This window comes from Eumetopias jubatus, unplaced genomic scaffold, assembly GCF_037043125.1.
Source record: "Eumetopias jubatus isolate StellerSeaLion01/CBP00866 unplaced genomic scaffold, mEumJub1_p1.0 scaffold_4, whole genome shotgun sequence".
Lineage (NCBI taxonomy): Eukaryota > Metazoa > Chordata > Mammalia > Carnivora > Otariidae > Eumetopias > Eumetopias jubatus.
Genome location: NW_028274810.1, coordinates 63020767 through 63040009, shown reverse-complemented (window position 1 = coordinate 63040009; position 19243 = coordinate 63020767). Strand labels below are relative to the sequence as shown.

The window sequence follows — 19243 nt, the reverse complement described above, 5'->3', positions numbered from 1 at the left end:
CCGTATGTAAAAATCCCCCAAAGCCTGGACACTTAACACTTTCACACTTCGCTGTACGAATGTCATACATTTCTAAATTTTTTTCTACTGAGATAAAAATACACACATAAATTGAAGAGGAAAACCAATTTATAAAAGCCTTATAGAAAATAACTGGCCAAACCAAGAAAATGACTTTTCCAGGTAGGAATTCCAGATGAATTTTTATTATGGCCACAATTATTGGCCTCATGGCACTTTTACAACACTCAGCAAGCTAAAAACTCTGCTGATCTGGTTTCCCCACTTCCTCTGCGCTTATCAACGCTTTTTTTCCTTAAAGTCTGACCTACGTACAGTAACGTGCACAGGTCTCAAGGGCACAGCTTGATGGGTTTCTACTCATGCTCAAAAGCAAGAGAAAAGGCTTCCTCCTTTTTGCGACTCCAAACAGCCTATGCATAGATAAGTCTTACAGCTTATTTCTTGCCCGGTGATTTAATGACTTCTTTTAAATCAGTACCTGAACTGCTGAGTCGGCTCCGGATTCCAGCAGGAAACAGAGAATTACTTTCTTTAATTGGCTGGCTGCTCCCAACGAGGTCAAGTCGTCCTGCAGCGGCAGCCCATGACAACCTCATGAAACAAGCCACCGTAGACGTGAAGTCACTCACTTCCATTGTCTAAATAAGGGCAGGAAGAATGTTATGAGAAAAGGCAGCACTTGGAACACATTCCCCCTGCTGACTTCCATCCCCTGACTGGTCTCAGTTTTGTGAGACCCTTTCTCCTCCACGATCACCCAAAAGGACAGCCTTTTTCATGCTTCCGTACTGTTCAAAGACTTTCAGTATGTCCGCTACCTGTAACCCAGAGCGTGATCTCCATGCTCAGGCGTCAGGACACCCGTCACTCGTTCGGTTTTTACCGTTTCTCCTCTCCCACACAGTACACTTTGGGTTGCGTAAACGACCCCGTGGCCTTCCCTACAGGCTCTGTTCTGTCTCTCTCGCTTTGCTCACACCTGCGCTTTTGAAGGAACTCTCCATGCTTCTCTGTCATCTCATCTAGCTCTAAGGCCTAGCGCAAATGTCACCTCCGATGTAAAATTGTCCACGACAGCACCGGGGGAAGACAATTAGTCCACTTCCCCTGAAGGCCTACGGATGTTCTGCCCTTGTAACTCTCCTATAACCCCTGAGACGTCCCACCTTGAATGATAGTGATTCTGCACTGGTGGTCCCTCTCTGGCTCACCGTAGGTTCCATGAAGGCTACGTTCATGTCAATAACTTGCAGGACCGCACAGCCCCTCCCTGAAACAGCAGGGACTTCTAATTTCTTGAATGCACAAGTCACCTACTTGTATTGCAACTCGTGCAGCAGGGATGATTTCCTCGACCCTAATGGAAGACCTATCAGACACGGACAGCTGTCGGTACGACGACTTTTCTGGAGTACCACATAAGGACATCTGCCTGCTTGTCTGCCGGCTGACGTTTCGGAATGGGCGAGAAGAAAGTGCTTCTATGCCGTCTTTGGTGAGGTCTTCATCTAATAACGTGGGCATTGTTTGTCCCACAAGTAAAAATCTTCAAAGGAAACAAAAAGCTAAACTTATTTGAGGTTATTTCATACTATTCAAAATGATAGCATTTGGGAAGAGAAATAAAGTGAAGTACTGTCTTGTGAGACTAAGATGATATATTTACATACCTGGCGAGTTGTAGACAGATGGAATAAACTCCCTGCCTTGTTTCATAGTCTACTTCTGATGGGATGGAATCCCTCTGCATGACATTTACAACCAAACTTAAAAGAAAAGAAAAAGGCAGGATATTAAATAAAGACTTCCACTTCTTTCATAGGAAATTTTCTGTAACTAATTTAATTGCTTATGTAAATGTTATCAATTACTTAAAATTTCTGTAAGAGCCTTACATACACACAGACCATACATATTTCTACAATGATTTCCTATGATTCCTGCAACTCTTGGTCCATTTAGAGTTAGATTCCTTGCTTAGCCAAAAGCTAGAGTGTTTGGATCATCCTCCATCTCGCTGACGGGTGTGAGTTCACTGATTCACCACTATTTTATCACTAGAAGAACTATCAGTTAAAAACGTATCTAGAATTGGTATATTTAATAAAGCTTGTTTTCACATTCACTACAATTTCTCTTATTACAAAAGCTTCTTAACTATTCTTCCTGCTCCCACTCTTGACTCTCCACCCCCAAAATCTATTCTCAAAAGATCAGTCATGGGGCGCCTGGGTGACTCAGTCGTTAAGCGCCTGCCTTCGGCTCAGGTCATGATCCCAGCGTCCTGGGATGGAGCCCCACATCGAGCTCCCTGCTCCGTGGGAAGCCTGCCTCTCCCTCTCCCACTCCCCCTGCTCATGTTCCCTCTCTCGCTGTCTCTCTCTCTGTCAAATAAATAAAATCTCTAAAAAAAAAGAAGAAGAAGAAAGGAAAAAAAAAAGATCCATTAGAGTGATCCTTTTAAAATATTAAGTCAGATCACGGCACTCCTCCCCTGCACAAAACCCTCCAACGGCTTCCTGTTTCCTACAGAGAAGAAAAGGCAGTCTTGACAATAACCTGTAACCCGTAAGACCCATAAGCTGACGTCTGGTACGTCCGTAACCTCATGTCCCCTACTGTCTCCCTCCTGCTACCCCAACCCCACAGGCTTACTGGTCTCCGAAGGCACCAGGTCTGTCTCCTGCAGGGGCACACACTGGCTGCTCCTCTGGACGGCTTCCCCCCAAGTCTCCCTTCCTCACCTCCTTCAGATCTTTGTAAAATGTCACCCCATCAGTGAAACTTTCCCTGATCACCCTACTGAAAATCACAACCCTGTCCATTCCCTCTTGTCTCATTTTTCTCTACAGTTCTTATCACCTGCTGGCATATGCTTTTACTTTCACTTCTTTATTGCCTGTCTCCCCTCCAGACAGAAGCGTCACAGGATGTGGAGTTTTGTCTAATCTGTTCACTGCTCTGTTCTCAGTGCTCAGAACAATGCCTGGCATGCAGATTAACTGACACAACTAAGCCAGCAGTAAAATGCCTTTATTCCAGAGCTCCGTGATTGGAAGTGAGTAATCGGAAATGAGGTTTCACTGAGCACACCTCTGCGATTCTGAAAACGAATCAAGCTCCATGCAGGAGGCCTTCCACACGCTTGGGAATTCTTTCAGCCCCACTCCCTTTATCGTTTCAAGGTCTCAGCCCAGCCTCTTCCCCACAAGGCCTCCCACAGGAATTCCTGCAACTGTCCTCCAGCCTTCCTTCCTTCCTCGCCTGAGGAAATGCAGGCCTGCTTCTTGCCAGGGCAGGAGAACTTGGCCCCACGGATTATCCCTTTTCCTTTGATCTTTCTTTAGTCAGCCTGCAAAGACAACCTAGGCTTCCCCAAGGTAAAAGCAAAACAGAAAAGCAAGCTTTCCCCTCAGCTGTTCTCCCCTTCCAGTCACTGTCACCCCTGCTCTGCTTCCCCCACGTCTCTGACGCCGCTCTGGGCTCCTCACTTCACGCGCCTCAACCATGTTCATCTCTCTTGATGTCCTGTGTCCTCCATCCCCTTCCGAGCTTACTTCCGTCGCTGACTAAATGTTCACCATTCCCTCCCTCTCCCAAGCGAGGAGTCACAGGCCATTAATGATACATTTCCTCCCCTATATCTAGTTGTAAAAACTTGTCTACGTTACCTTATAATGTCGGTTACTGCTGCCCAACATTTACCACTGTCACTCTTCTCGGGGCCACTGCATGGCTCTCCCTGCGTCCGTCTCTCCCACTTCTATTTATTCATCATTTCCACTGCGGCCAAAATGATCGTGCCAGGCAATTCCCGGCTTTGAAACCTTCTGTTTTCCCATGGTCTATAAGCTAATGTTGAGATTCCTCAAGGTGATCCTTCCTGACATACTTCTCTCCTTCATCCTTTGCTCTGGCCTCCCCAGGCAATTGTGGCTCCCAAGACAGGCCACACACCATGGTGCTTTTACTCATCCCAGCCCCTCGGACTTAGCGTGCCCTCTCCCCACGAGTCCTATAGGGGATTCCTGCTCTCTTCTCAATTCCCAGCTCAAATGTCATCTTCTGCAAAGCCCTTCTAATCTTATTACCCCATGAAAACTTCACCATTTAAGCACTATCTTCCATCACCCCTGCCTACCTGCCACCCAATGCACTTTTTTATGAGCCTGTTTTGATACCTCTAACAACTGTTTGTTATTCTTTGTTAAACCATGAGGCTCTAAAGGGCAGGAATGAGATCTAAGTTATCTCTGCATCCCCAGCACTAATAAGGCCTCACAAACACCCATTACTGGGAATCAAATTTGCCTGGTGTCAAACTGATGCAGCAATCAGCAGAAACAGATCTGCTTCCTCTCCTCTACTCTTCTCAAGAATTTCTCCCACTACCGGAGGGAAGATGTGCTTCTGCCAGTTCTCCAAATAACCAAAAGTCATAAAATGAAATTTGAGCGTTTCAAAGACTGAAACACCATTTCTTCTTCTTATAACTCTCGTGATGCTTCACACAATACCTTATAGGAATAACCAAGGCCCAGCAGGAGAAATGACCCACAATAACTATATTCATTCTTTGCAATTCTTGCGACATTATAGTGAAACTCTAACCTCAGTCCTCCTGCTTTGAGGAAGTTCTCACAGAAGGATTTTGCACAGTTTCTTGCCATGTCATCATCAGCTGTTGGCATGAGTTTGGAGCTTAGAACCTTGAAAACAGACAGGCACAGTTAGAGAGCCCAGTATTTTCAGCAAAAATGACTCCTTCACTAAGTAAAACAATCCAATAACTTGAGTCTGAGTCTCATTAAGTGCTGCATGCTCTTTCCCGCCCCTGCCCCCAGGAGAAGGGGGCTGATGTTTCACAATTGAACTAATCGGGTTTTCCAAGTTCTATTTAGTTAGCAAGAAAAATGTTTTGTTGAAGAAAGCTGGTGTGTTCTTTTCATGAAACCAGCAAAGGTGGATGTCTCAGGCTTAGATAAGAGCACGTAACATTATGTGATATGCTAGACAAGTTTTTGAAAAAGTAGATGAAGTTTTATAAAATAGCCCATTCCTTAAAAACGCTAGATGAGGGGGCACCTGGGTGGCTCAGTCAGTTAAGTGTCTGCCTTAGGCCCAGGTCATGATCTCAGGGTCCTGGGATCGAGCCCCGCATCGGGCTCCCTGCTCAGCAGGGAGTCTGCTTCTCCCTCTCCCACCCCTCCTCCCCCCACTTGTGCATGCACGCTCTCTCTCAAATTAATAAAATCTTTTAAAAAAATGTTAGATGAGCTCTCTAATAATGATTCTGAAACTCCTATTTACTGACCACCTACATAATAGTAGGCATAAAAGGAAGTCTTTACATGCATTCTCTCTCAATTTCACCATGCATGCTGTATGTACTTTACTTTACAGGTAGAGACTGAGACCCAAAAGGCTAAGTGACCTCAAACCCAGATGTGCCTCCCTCCTAAATCCATTCCCCTTTTATGGCACTGATACATGTACCTAAAGGAAAGCTTAACTAAAAATTCTAGGATGGCAGATAATTATTTCAAAGAAATAATACTATAGTATGAGACTTACTAACCAACTGCTTATTTGGTTTTTATGATTTAAGAATCAAAAAAAAAAAAGGAACCCACTGCCTCAGGTTCTCCAAGGTTTTAAAAACAGATACATTCAAGATCCTTTTTTATTCTAGAAAATCTGTTTCTACGAATCCATGGGTTTTATGTGTGTAGACTTTTAGTGTGGGATTTCTTTTTTACAAATGTTTCCTTCCTGAAGTGCTCTTTGGGAAATAGGCTCGTCAGCCTCAGATTATAAGCACTGCTGGGAGGAAGGGAGTCCTCTGCTTTTTTTTTTTTTTAAAGACTTTATTTATTTATTTTACAGGGAGAGACACAGCGAGAGAGGGAGCACAAGCAGAGTGGGAGAGGGAGAAGCAGGCTTCCCACTGAGCAGGGAGCCCGATGTGGGGCTCGATCCCAGGATCCTGGGATCATGACCCGAGCCGAAGGCAGACGCTTAACGACTGAGTCACCCAGGCGCCCCTGCTTTTCTAACCCTTTCTGTGAGCTGACAGCCACGTATGTATTCTCCATTCTTAACAGATAGCAATTTAGTGAAAGTGGAAGATTTCTTCAAAGGAACAGGTATTTGGAATAGCCACTTTGAAGCTTCCTAGTAGACAAACGTAAGTTGAAGACTAAAATGCAAAGAAATTAACCTTTCAGGGGTCAGTAAAAATAAGTGCTTTTTTTTTTTTAAAGATTTATTTACTTGAGAGAAAGAGATCAGGAGCGGGAGGGACAGAGGGAGAGAGACTCTCAAGCAGATTCCACACTGAGCACAGAGCCCAATGCAGGGCTCCATCTCACGACCCTGAGATCATGACTTGAGCCAAAACCAAGAGCTGGACACTTAACTGAGCCACCCAGGTGCCCCAAAATGAGTGCTTTTGAAAGTGTTCAGTTTTCCAAATGTTTTGTGCTGTCTAAAGCAAAAAAACAAAAAACAAAAACAAACTACCTCTCAAAGGAATTCCCAGTTAATCAGAAGTACTGAAATTGTGCTGGAGGTATTTTACTACTACTGTCCTCTGGCTCTAAGATAATGCAATCTAGGTAGTAGATGACAAGCCAGACTCACTGCTGGACCGTTCTGCTTTTCTAGGTGCTCTCGAATGTGGGTGTTGAAGTTTATATCTTAACTTTTTTTAAGACAATCATTCAAAAGCAACTGACAAATCTTGCAGGTATTGCAAAATTTATAAGCTTAAACTGGCCAAAAATTTCTGGGCAATTTTCTGTCTTAGAATATCACATACATATATTTTTTAAATGCCCACATTAAATAAAGACATGCTCTCTTTTAAAAGCATTTGCTAAATATTTTCTCCTTTTGAACCCAACACATTTCTTCACAAGCATGATTAAGGCTAACATGAAAGAACACAGCTTGAACACACGAACAAGTGATGCAGAAAAATGAATGAACACGTTTGTGCACACTCCAATGAATGAACACATTTGCACACTCTAATGATTGAACACGTTTGCATACTCCAAATTAGACTGCCAGAGGAGACAAAACTTGGGGCAAAGCAAAATCATTCAGGGCTTTATCTTCTCCAGACCTAAAATGGCAAGAAGGTCTAACCTCTCACCCTCCAAGAGCAGAGTGTTTCCACTTGCTCACCCTCCCCTATTGCTCCGTTACTGCTCTGCTCTTAAGACTCAGAGTACGCAGCCTCTCTTGTGTCTTACTCAAGATTTTGGAGCAGACATCTTGACTTTTCAACTCTCATCCTTTACCACAATGACTTGCAGACATTGAACAGTAAATGTTTATGGAACTAAATCTACTAGTTTAAAGCTACTTTTTGGAAAGAGGGTAATAAAAATATTCTTTGCTTAAATTCTTCCAATTGCTTTTTTTTAAAAAACCTGAAATGATGATTTTCTGACAAACTCTTCATAGCTTCATTTATGACAACAAATTACAATTGTTTTTTAAAAAGTTAGGATGAGGATTACAACTGTATTGGACAGACTCAGTAAACTTCCAGAGGAAGATAATGGCATATTTTATTACATAAGGCTTCCTCATTATTTATTTACAGGTTGTATTGCAAGTGTAACAATGTGCATATGTATAAAGTGGAGAAAAGACAGCCTTTTCTAAGGCCAAAAAACACCAAACAGTTCAGTTTATATTCTGTTTTTTACTTCTTTTTGAAAACTTATTTTGTCACAGATCATCCAATAAAAATACTTATCTCCGACATCTAAAAGCACAAATGTGCAAACAAAAATGAATCTGTCCAGATGAAATGAAAAGAAATGAGGCTTCTTACTTCTAAGTTGTAGAGCACTCTGAAGGTGGACATTCCTGGAGCAAAGGATCGAAACAGACTTTCCAAAATTGAGCTGGCACTTGGCTGATGCTGCTGCTTGGAGGACAGCGATGGAGACTTTGAGGACTGAGAACTCGTTTCAGACAGTAATGTCTTCTAAGGTTTTAAAGAATGAAAACAAAGGATATATGTGTTAAAAGGACAAGTTAAAGAAAAACACACCTCAGTGTGCACTCTAACGTTCTTTTCCTCTTTAATCGCACCAAAGGAATTTCCTACAAATTAACCTCAAGGACACATCAGTTGGTAATTTTTAACGAAACATCAAATTCCATCACACAAACTGTAAGTGCTCAACAGCATCCCGACCGTAAGGCACGTGTCTGAGAGTGTCTTCTAGGCGACACCAGCAATGTCGTCCTTATCTCTGTGTTTTAAAAATCTGTACTACTAAATACTGATAATTAAATTATAAACTTGTGGAAGTGGAAGCTTTGAACATGTTTTGAGCTAGCACTAGTGATACATTTTGCAATTACATTAGTTTTGTTCTCCCTGCAAATACCTAAGCTGTGTATGACCAGACTATGAGCTGGTTGTAAACTTCAACCACTGAAACATAAATTCGTACTGCAGTTCTAACAACTTTGTTCCACATGACTTTGTTCTGAGAACATAATTAAACAATATTATAGAGGGAATATAATTTCAATACGTATGATAAAATTCTTGAGGAAAAACATTATAGAAATTAAGATGAACTTTATCAACTGTGGAAAAAAATTAAATGATAATAATTACACAAGCAACTCAAACACAGGCAACAATCACATTCAGAGAGGTCTCATGACAGAAGAAAAATGTCTCCACTGAATCAGCACTCTTCCAGAGTCTGATCCTAGATGGGACACTTCGTCTTTCTGGGCTTCAGTATCTTAATCCTGAACAAGAAGAACGTGGAAGTACGTATAAAAGGCTCTCTGGTTCTAAAATTTGATGTCATTATTGATTCTAGGTGTTTTAAAAGTCAACATGAAGTTCTGATTTCCATTTACAGCAAAGGTTTTTTTTTTTTAAAGAACTGTTATAGGATAGCATAAGGCCTGAAAGTGATTTCAGGTTGTATCGCTACTGAATCATGGCATTAAAATTACCATGCCACTTAAGTCCAAGACACTCGTACCTTTCTTCCCAAGGAATCAAGCTGGTCCAGGGCTTCCTGAATGGCTGGGTCAGTGGGTATCAAGAGCAGCAGCTTTCGTACTCGTAGAGTTATCCTGAAATTTTGCAAATACAAATTTTTTCACATAAGCCGGTTTCAATACCAAAGTCATTTGTTCCTGACAAATGTAAAGTCAAGTCAAAATGGACTTGGTTCCCTAACCTCAATAACTTCCTCTCTTTCAGGCCTCGTAGACATTTATATTTACCTTGGCTCCTCCAGATTGGCAAGCTGGTAAAGCATGTCAAACACATTACATACAAGTGCCATCACAACACCAGGGAGGGATTTCTCCTGAGGGAAAAAAGCAAAATATAAATACAAACTGACAGAAACATTTTCTCTTTTTCTTACCAAACGTGCCAACAATAAAATTACTACTTCTGCAAGAGTGGCCGCCACAAACCTTGAGGGGAGCTGTGTGCTCACCTGCAGCACAGAGCAACACCTGGGAACAGACACTGGCGGGACCACATCCTTCTAGTGCCTATTACCTGGGCTCTCCCCTATCCACCTGCTGGTGAAGGGTTAAGGGGCCAAAAGGCAGGAAGTGGAAGAGAAGTAAAATGATGGGCAGGTATAATTAATAGAATGGAGAGTAGACACCATTGAAAGCTGATCATAGCTCGTCAGGAGCAAACAAGGCAATGACTGATTTAAAAGCAAAATGAAAGTAGTACTTCGGTACATATATACACACACACACAACAGGTAGAAGAGACTTAAATGTGGTTAAAGTACTATTTTCTGGTTATAAAGATAAGAAACTAGAGTCACTATAGAATGTCACTATAAAAGAGAACATTTTTAATAAATTTAGGATAAACAGGAGACGATCTGAAAATGTTAAGCTTGAAGATGCTATGTGCAGGCATACTGCGGATACTGCAGGCGCACATCCAGACCACGGTGAGAGAGCAAATACTGCAAGAGTCAAGTGGATTTTTTGGTTTCTCAGTGCATATAAGTTTATACTACACTCTATTAAGTGTACAGTAGCATTGTGTCTAAAAAACAATGTGTATGTCTTAATTAAAAAGGACTTTATTGCTGAAGAATGCTAACCACCATCTGAGCTTTCAAGAAGTCTCGATCTTTCTGCTGGGGGAGGAGTTTGCCTCGATGGCGATGGCTGCCGGATGAGGGTGGCTATGGCAATTCCTTAAAATAAGACCACACTGAAGCTGGCTTCATCGATCGAGTCTTCCTTTCATGAATGATTTCTCTGTAGCACGAGATGCTGTTTGATAGCATTTTACCCACAGCAGAACTTCTTTCAAAACTGGAGTCAATCCTCTCAGAACCTGCTGCTGCTTTATCACTAAGTTTCTGTCATATTGCAAATCTTCTGTTGTCTTTCAACCACCTTCATGGCATCTTCACCAGGAGTAGATTCCATCTCAAGAAACCACCTTCTTTGTTCATCCATAAGAAGCTACTCCGTACCCGCTCAAGTTTTATCTTGAGAGGGCGGCCACGCGGTACCCCCTGCAGGCTCCACTTCTAGATCTCTTGTTCCTGCCACCCCATCTGCGGTCACTTCCTCCCCTGAAAGTCTGGAACCCCTTCTAAGTCGCCCATGAGGGTTTCTTCTTCCAAACTCTTGTTAATGTTACTATCCTGACCTCTTGTCATGAATCACGAATGCTCTTCTAGAATGGCGAATCCTTTCCAGAAGGTTTTCAATTTACTTTGCCCAGAGTCACCAGAAGAATCACTATCTATGGCACTTACAGCCTTAGGAAATGTGTTTAATAGTCAGATTTGAAAGTTGAAATGACTCCTTAATCCCTGGGCTATAGAACGGATGCTGTGTTAGCAGGCATGAAAACATTTATCTTGTACATCTCCATCAGAGCTCTTGGGTGACCAGATGTATTGTCAATGAGCAACAATATTTTGAAAAGAATCTTATTTCCTGAGCAGTAGGTCTCAAGAGTGGGTTCAGTAAACTATGCTGTAAGTAGATATGCTGTCATCCAGGCTTTGTTGTTCAATTTATAAAGCACAGGCAGAATAAATTTAGCCTAATTCTTAAGAGCCCCAGAATTTTCAGGATGCTAAAGGCACATGGGCTTCAACTTGAAGTCACGAGCTGCATTAGCCCCTCACAAGAGTCAGCCTGTCCTTTGAGGCTTTGAAGCCCAGGCACTGACTTCTCTTCTCTAGCTATGGAAGTCCTAGATGGCATCTTCTTCCAATAGAAGGCTGTTCCATCTACACTGAAAATCTGTTGTTTAGTGTAGCCACCGTCATGAGTGATCTGAGCCAGAGCTTCCAGATCACCTGCTGCAGCATCTACACCCAGGTGGCTGCTTCACCTTGGTACTTCCACGTTATGGAGGCGGCTTCTTTCCCTAAACCTCACGAACCCACCTCTGCTGCTTCCAACTTTCCTTCTGCAGCCTCCTCATCTCTCTCAGCCTTCACAGAGTAGAGGAGAGCTAGGACCTTGCTCTGGGTCAGGCTTTGGCTTAAGAGGATGTGGTGGCTGGTATGCTCTTCTATCCAGACCACTCACACTTTCTCCACCTCAGCAGTAAGGCTGTCTTTCTTACCGTTCGTGTGTTCACTGGAGTAGCACTTTCAATTTCCTTCAAGAACTCTTTCTTTGCTTTCACAACTTGGCTAAGTGTTTGGTGCAAGAGGCTTCACTTTCGGCCTAACTCAGCTTCCGACATGCCTTCCTGATGAAGCTGAATCATTCCTAGCTTTTGATTTAAAGTGAGATGTACAGCTCTTCCTCTCACCTGAACGTTCAGGGGCCATTACAGGTTTACTAACTGGCCTAATTCCAATATTGTTGTGTCTCAGGGAATAAGGGACCCAAGGAGAGAGAGAGAGATGTGGGAACAGCTGGTTGTGGGGCAGTCAGAACACACACAACATTTATTAAGTTTGCCGTCCTATATGGGCATGGTTTGTGATGTCCCAAAATAATTATAATAGTAACATCACCAATCACTGACCATAGATCATCACAAATATAATAATGAAAAAGTTTAAAATACTGTGAGAAGTACCACAGTGTGACACAGAGACACAAAGTCAGCAAATGCTGTTGGAAAAGTGGCACCAGCAGCCTTGCTTGGTACAGAGTTGGCACCAACCTTCAATTTGTAAAAGACACACCATCTGCAAAATGCAATGAGTGAAGGCTTGCTTGTACGTTGTTTCTGCTGTTGATTAACTGTTATAATACTACTCCGAGTGGGATCTTCCTTAAATTCTTACTATTATATAAGTGTAGTCACTTAAAAAAAAAAGAAAAAAACTATTACACTAATACTAGCCCCAAGGAGTTCTTGAGATCTATAGCAAGTTTATGGTAAGTTAGAAAAAAAACACAGTACACAAAGATCTTCTATTTGGAATTAAAGCAATATATATAACTATGAAAAAAACCTCATGTGCTATTTGAATACCTTTACATGAGGTCTGGTGTGGTCTTACTTTCTAGACTGTAAAAGTGAAGAAGCAGAACCAGGCCCATCAGTTCTGTGCTCTGGTACCAAGCTCTGTCCGGACACAGAGGGTACCAAATGAATGGGTGGATTCATGAAATGACTGGACAAATAATGATTGAGTACCTATTATGTTCTAGGCACTCTTTCAGGTGCTGGGGATACAACAATGAGCAAAACACAGAAGCCTGCTCTCATGGAGTTTATATCTCATCGGGGACAGAGAGACATTAAATAAGATAAAACATATAATATGTTAAAGTAAGTCAGGAAGGGAAATAAGAAGGGCAAGGATGGGGTTAAAAATTTAAATAAGATTGCCAAAGAAGGCTCACTGAGAAGGCAACATTTGAGGGAGAGCTGAAGAACGAGAGAGGACCACCAGGATACTGGGGAAGAACATTCCAGACACAGGGAAGTGCAAGAGCACAGACCGTATTGAGTCTGAGGACCAACATGGAGGCCGGTACAGCAGGGGTGGTGGGAGTGAGGGAGGTCGCGGGAGGTGATCTCAGAGAAGTGCCACAAGGGTTCAGGAGATCAGCCCTGTAGGGTAGACTTGGGCTCCTCCTCTAGTTAGATGAAGCCACGGGAGCGTCTGCGCACCATGTCACTGCTGTTTAAGAAGAGCCCTGGCTGCTGGGCGCCGCACGGTGAAGAGGCTGAGGGGTGTAAGGGCAGAGCCAGGAGAGCCCGCAGGCGCTGCCAAAACACTGCAGGTGAGGCAGGACGGCTGCCTGGACCCGTGCGGAAGCCACGGAGGCAGAGCAGAATAGCTAGATTCTAGATACATTTTAAAGGCAGTCAAGGATCTGCTTGGCCTCGCTTGGCTCCCCCCTTCCTCTCTGGCTCCTCTGTCGTCGGCCCTGCTGGGTCCTCTTCACCCTCGATCTCTACACAAAGGAGTCCCCTGGCTGTCTCTGCTTGTTCCCTCATGAGGAACCTCATCAGTCAGGACAGGTCGGACAGAAAAGGACCCAGTCAGCCAAGCCTACACGGGCCGAAGGGACAAGCACGAAGATTAAGTTCTGACTTGTCAGCGGACCGTCACCCTGTACCTGTTCCATGGCGTACGAGGAGCTGAAGACCCCACTGCTGCTGCTGCTGGAGCTGGTTGAGGAGTCGGCGGAGCTCCCGGATGGGGTCCCACTGCCTGAAGTCTTCACTGTGAGGATCTGTTCATCAGAAAAGCCCAGCTGGTGGAGGAGCTTTTGATCTTTATTCACCGTCAGCTGCAAAAAGCGGTTTCTTAATTACCGGGAGGGAAAGGAGGACGGAGGTGTGGATGTCAGGCTGAAGGGCCGCAAATGGTTGGAGCAGACCTACCAGACTATCGTTGGTAAAAATCTGTATGTTGTCCACAGGCGAGCACAACTGCTTGGCTATCTTCCACCGCACGCTCCCTATGGTCTCATTACTGTGGGCCTGCACGATAAAAGCAAACATCACTGTGAGGAGGGACCGGGTACCAGGTGCTGTTCCAGAAGCCAGGAACAACAGCAGAGACCCCACAGACAAGACTCCCCACCTGGGAGGCTCCCCTTCTGCAGTAATTCAATGTCCACTTTCCCGCCCCTGTCCTCGCCATCTCGCAGGAATCAAATCTCAAGTCCTTCTGCGCGGGGTCGGCCACGCTCTCCCATTCTCTCTGCGCTCCACCACCAGCTACCCTGCCTGTTACCAAACAAGCCATGCAATCCCCACGGCAAGGCCTCTGTCCCTGCCGCTCCCTTCGCTTGGAATGTTCTTCCCCAGAAACGGCTTGCTGTCACTTCATTCCATCTTTGTTCAAATGTCACCACCACTTCCCTGCCCATCTTTTTATGACATTTCACATACATGCATCACTCTACCAAATCATCCAGCTTTATTCTTACTCATTCTTTAGAACACTCATCACCACCTGATGTTATATCATGCGCTCACTTATGGGCCTGCTTCTACCCCATTACTTCCCTTTCACTGCAGGTGTTTAGTCTGAATTTTTGACCAAACAGCTTGGAGAATAGTCGCTCATGCAGCTATCCCAACCCGCAGTGCTCTCACAAAAGTAAAAGTAACAAGACAATACGAGAACGGCTCCAGGGCTCAACGTAAACCTACCTCTACAGTGAAGGTATCTTTGGTAGACTCATATGTAACATTTAGAGTTAAAAGATGTCCATGAAATGAGGCACCGTGAGGTAGAATAGTTCGTGGAACAGAGTAAAAATCCTTGAAAAAGATATAGGTCAAACAAGTCAGATGCACAGCATCACTGAAACATCTCAGAAATACACACCGAACACAACCAGTCTAATGATACGATGATAAAGTGGCTTTAAAAAGTGAGGCTTACCTCTATAGTGATCACATAGCGTTCAGCCAGAAGCAGCAATCTCTCGATTATTACAAGTTTAGTGGATCTATGGATTAAAAAAATTTTTTTTGGAACATATTTGAAATGAATTGCTTGATTCCAGTCTGCTTCACCAAAACCACACAGTTAGCACTCACTGGTCAAAGGCTGAAGTCTGCAGACTAAACGTCCCCTGCACCCACGGAGAGGGGGTGGCTCAACCAGCTCACAGCTGAAACGCACCCAAAGAGTCAGGGAGGACAAGCATCTCCGGGTGTCCTCTCCTTTCCTCTCTTTGTAAACAGCTGTTCTGTAAAGAGAGGACCTGGGTCTCCAGGTCTATTTGTCCATCAATCCACCAAGAATGAACTATCAGTAAGTTTGAGTCTCATAATCTTACAACTAAACTATGCCACATAATTTGGTAAACACATGGACTCTCACCAAGTTCTGAGCTGCCTGAAAATCAGAAGACAAATGCAAACCAGTAAGTCTACCACAAATAACACTTGCTGTTTTAATGAGCCTGAGAATGAGGAGGATGTGAAGGACAAACAATTGCTTATCTGGTTTAAGTGAACATCCCATATAGGTAAAACATACAAGCATAAGAATTTATTATCTAACCACCGGTTTTCAAAGTACTTAAGAAATCAACATGCATCAGGAGACAAGCATCTCAAGAACAGGCAACAATATGGCCAGGAAGTGTGGAGCTCTAGCACACCTGAAAATGAGACCTGAGGTCCCTTTTGGTCCGACTTAGGGAATATTACTTATTATCTGAATTCACACGACCCTGACTCTGTCATTCAGGAGCTTATACATTCACAGCTCCATATTTTATGAAAGAGAACATTACATGTGTTAACATCAAGAGATGAAAATCCAAGTGCCCTTAATTTAAACATGTGCTATTCCAGAAAGTCTAGGCATAGGGACATTTCTAAATCTGAACAAAGATACTACTACCATTTTCTAACAATTGTTCTGGTTTGCTGAATAGCAGTATTGGAAATTTCACTTTAAAAAGAGTTGGTTAAACACATTCTAATAGTTCTGTTAAATACATTTAAATCCTTTCAGGCTATGGGCAAGACTAGAATATGATATTGAGATGGAAAATCTTTAGGAAATATCTAAGTGCTAACTAAATAAGTGAATGAGTGAACTTAATTATGCCTCAATAATGAGTTAAATCACAGACAGCATTGCAGAACACTGTATAGATGAGAGAATAACTCAATTATGGTCACTGAGAAGTTCTCTTAAAACCAGTGAAATAAGATCAACTACAATGTCCTGGTTCAAATGCAATTTTGAAATTATATATTCCTATTAACAGTGTTTAGAGTTTATAACAAGAATAGTTAAAAACTATCCTGTAGTTTTGCTCTGTAGTCATACAAACAAGAACTGATTCAGAATAAAAATCACTTATAAAAGAGAAAAACAAAAAACACATTTAAAGACGTTGCAGTTTGGAAATCCCAATCCAATAGTTCATCAATGCATTTCTACTCTGGTTTGTCAGAGAAATGAATCATTAAGGACCTAGGCAGAGATGGACCACATCTTACAAACATGTAATTAGGAATTCTCAATACACATTCTCAATGAAAGCCTATTTGAAATACACTTCCATCAATATGGGAATGCAAAGCTCATGTTAGTGTTCTTTTTATGAGCTGAATACTCTGTAATCACTTTCTACCATTTTAACCATTTTTTGTAAGATTTTATTTTTAAGTAATCTCCACACCCAACGTGGGGTTCGAACTTACAAACCCAAGATCAAGAGTCGCATGCTCTACCGACTGAGCCAGCCAGGCACCCCACTTTCTGGCATTTTAAAAAGAGCACCAAGAGGGTTGAGTTTTATTGGCATCTCTCATGTTAATAAAATATTGCTACCTAGTACGCAACTCCTTTAAAAAAAAAAAAAAGATATAGAATGTAAGGATATATTATTTTGATTCCTTTTCTAAAGAAAGGCTTTAAAAAGAAAAAAAGAACTGTAAATAAAAATAAATAACAAATACACACATAAAGACATTCCAAGAGTATAAAGAGACAATCTGAGCACCCATCACTAGAGCACAGCAAAGTAAGCCTTGTTCTGAGCACCTGCCAAGGTTTCTTGGACACCACTGGTTTGGGACAAAGAATGAAGGGCTTACAAAACCTCACAGGAGCATTTGAGTTCCTTCAGTCTAATGTTTCTGAATATTCATCTACATTCCTTGCCACATCAAACAACTATAGCAAATACTGAACTCAGATTTCACTGATAGTATCTGAAAACACTGAAACACTGGAAACATGGCAATGTGGTAAGACGTCAGTTCAAAGTTGGAATTTGGTGATAGAATTCTTATTAAAAATTATTTTGAAAAATAATTTTAAGTAAATAATGTTTTAACTATGATAATATTATAACGCACAATTTTAGTTGACCATCATCTTCCACTTCACCTTGCTTATGCTGTTAATGCCCTGATTTGGGCACAAGGAGAACGGTTATGTCTAACTAAGTAAATATTTCAAACTTGAAAAAATTGCTCTTCGTACAATGAATATACCTGCAGTCTGTTGCAAGAGTAGGTTACTCCTGTTACATAGAGTCAAAGTAAAATTATTTAAATACAAAAAAAAAAAAAAGTAACAAAACAACAGAAGTTGACCACTAGGCAGAGGGGAGGGGCAAAGCAATACCTGGGTGGTGGTGATGATGACCTAGGGATCTTCAGGGAAAAACATACAGATTTGGGGAAGTATGATATGGCCATACAATTTCTCAGGATATGACTATATGCAAAAATTATGACATACAAGGAAGAAATCCACAATTGAGACATCTCCAAAAAAAGCAGCCAGTTATTTTTTATTTTTTCAAACTGATACATACATACATATATACACAGACGCACACATATACACATACATATATATTCCTGCATCAGGCAAGGATGTGCCATAATTTCGTCACTCTTACCTATAAGGAGATTGAACTGATGTTGCTACGGTTGGCATAGCAGTCGCTGTAAGCATTTTTGTTGCTCTGGTCACAGCATGCGTCAGAGTGGGGCCACCAAGTGCTGAACTGGCTGCCTATGAAACAAGAAACAATTATTCTCTATCAGGGTTTCTCAAACCTTGGTCCTACTGCTATTTTGGGCTGAGAACTTTTTGTTGGAGGGCTTTCCTGGGCTTTGCAGGATGTTTGGCAACATCTCTGACCTCCAGTCACTACCCACCTACCACTAGGTACCAGGGGGACCTCTCTGGCTGTGACAACCAAAAGGTCTCCGGACATTGCCAAATGATCTCCAGGAGGCAAAAGAACCTCTAGTTGAGAACTACTGTTCTACACATGCTAAAACTTGAATGGTACCTCATTTAAGGTATCTGAATATTTTAAATGTTTTCTTATGATGACCTATCTGGATGGAAGTCACAATTTGGAAAATCCTGTATGGATTCAAGCACATATTCATCATCAGAAGGTTAATTTATTGACACTTGGGGGCAACAGCCTATGTTTTTGGAATACTCTCCATTAGATATAAAATTTAAGTACAATTAAGAATAAAAATGACTGTTTAATGCTTTAACCGTCATGCTGGAAATAAATGTGAGATGGTATCACACAGCAGGCTTCTAATGGACAAAGACCACCAATACCACCAACTACTGAGTGTCCTGCGAGGCCTTTAATAACATTTAAGATACAGTCTCAGGTGAAAATGGGTAAGGGTAGGAAAAGCAAGTTCTTTCATGAAACTCCTGGACAGAAAGAGAAGGAGAGAAGAATCTATTAGAAACGTAGAATGTAGGGGCGCCTGGGTGGCTCAGTCATTAAGCGCCTGCCTTCAGCTCGGGTCACGGTCCCAGGGTCCTGGGATCGAGCCCCGCATCGGGCGCCCTGCTCGGCAGGAAGCCTGCTTCTCCCTCTCCCACTCCCCCTGCTTGTGTTCCCTCTCTCACTGTGTCTCTCTCTGTCAAATAAATAAATAAAATCTGGAAAAAAAAAAAAAAAGAAAAGTGGAATGTGTAGCAGACCTGTTTTCTGTAGACAGTTTCTATACCCCAAAATGGGGGGTGGGTGGAGTGGGGAGGAGGAGTGGTGGAAGGAGAAGGAAAGCTTTCCCATAAAGGACGTTTCTGCACTGGGGAAACCAAGGCAAATGTCTGCTCCCTATGTGACAATAAGGTACTGCTGACAAATTCTTCAGTAGAATCCAGCCACAAATATCAATATTTTACATGATCCCAATATAAAATTAAAAAAGGAAAAACATCAAAGCATTTATTTCAAAAACAGGGTCAAGTGAAATTCAAAAACA

The 19243-nt window shown here is 42.4% G+C and overlaps 1 protein-coding gene across 3 annotated transcripts in view; it reads right to left on the bottom strand.

The window, feature by feature from the left end:
* The window catches only part of USP24 (ubiquitin specific peptidase 24), a 137030-nt gene that overhangs the window by 55179 nt on the left and 62608 nt on the right, over nt 1-19243 (bottom strand). For all 3 annotated transcript variants that reach the window (XM_088022401.1, XM_028106893.2, XM_028106894.2), the window contains 12 exons: nt 17893-18008; nt 14898-14964; nt 14663-14773; nt 13886-13984; nt 13618-13791; nt 9304-9389; nt 9057-9150; nt 7874-8029; nt 4636-4733; nt 1695-1790; nt 1342-1570; nt 503-662 (listed from right to left, as the gene is read on the bottom strand). In XM_088022401.1, coding sequence (XP_087878527.1) covers nt 503-662; nt 1342-1570; nt 1695-1790; nt 4636-4733; nt 7874-8029; nt 9057-9150; nt 9304-9389; nt 13618-13791; nt 13886-13984; nt 14663-14773; nt 14898-14964; nt 17893-18008 — 1486 coding nt within the window. The remainder of the gene's footprint in view (nt 1-502; nt 663-1341; nt 1571-1694; nt 1791-4635; nt 4734-7873; nt 8030-9056; nt 9151-9303; nt 9390-13617; nt 13792-13885; nt 13985-14662; nt 14774-14897; nt 14965-17892; nt 18009-19243) is intronic.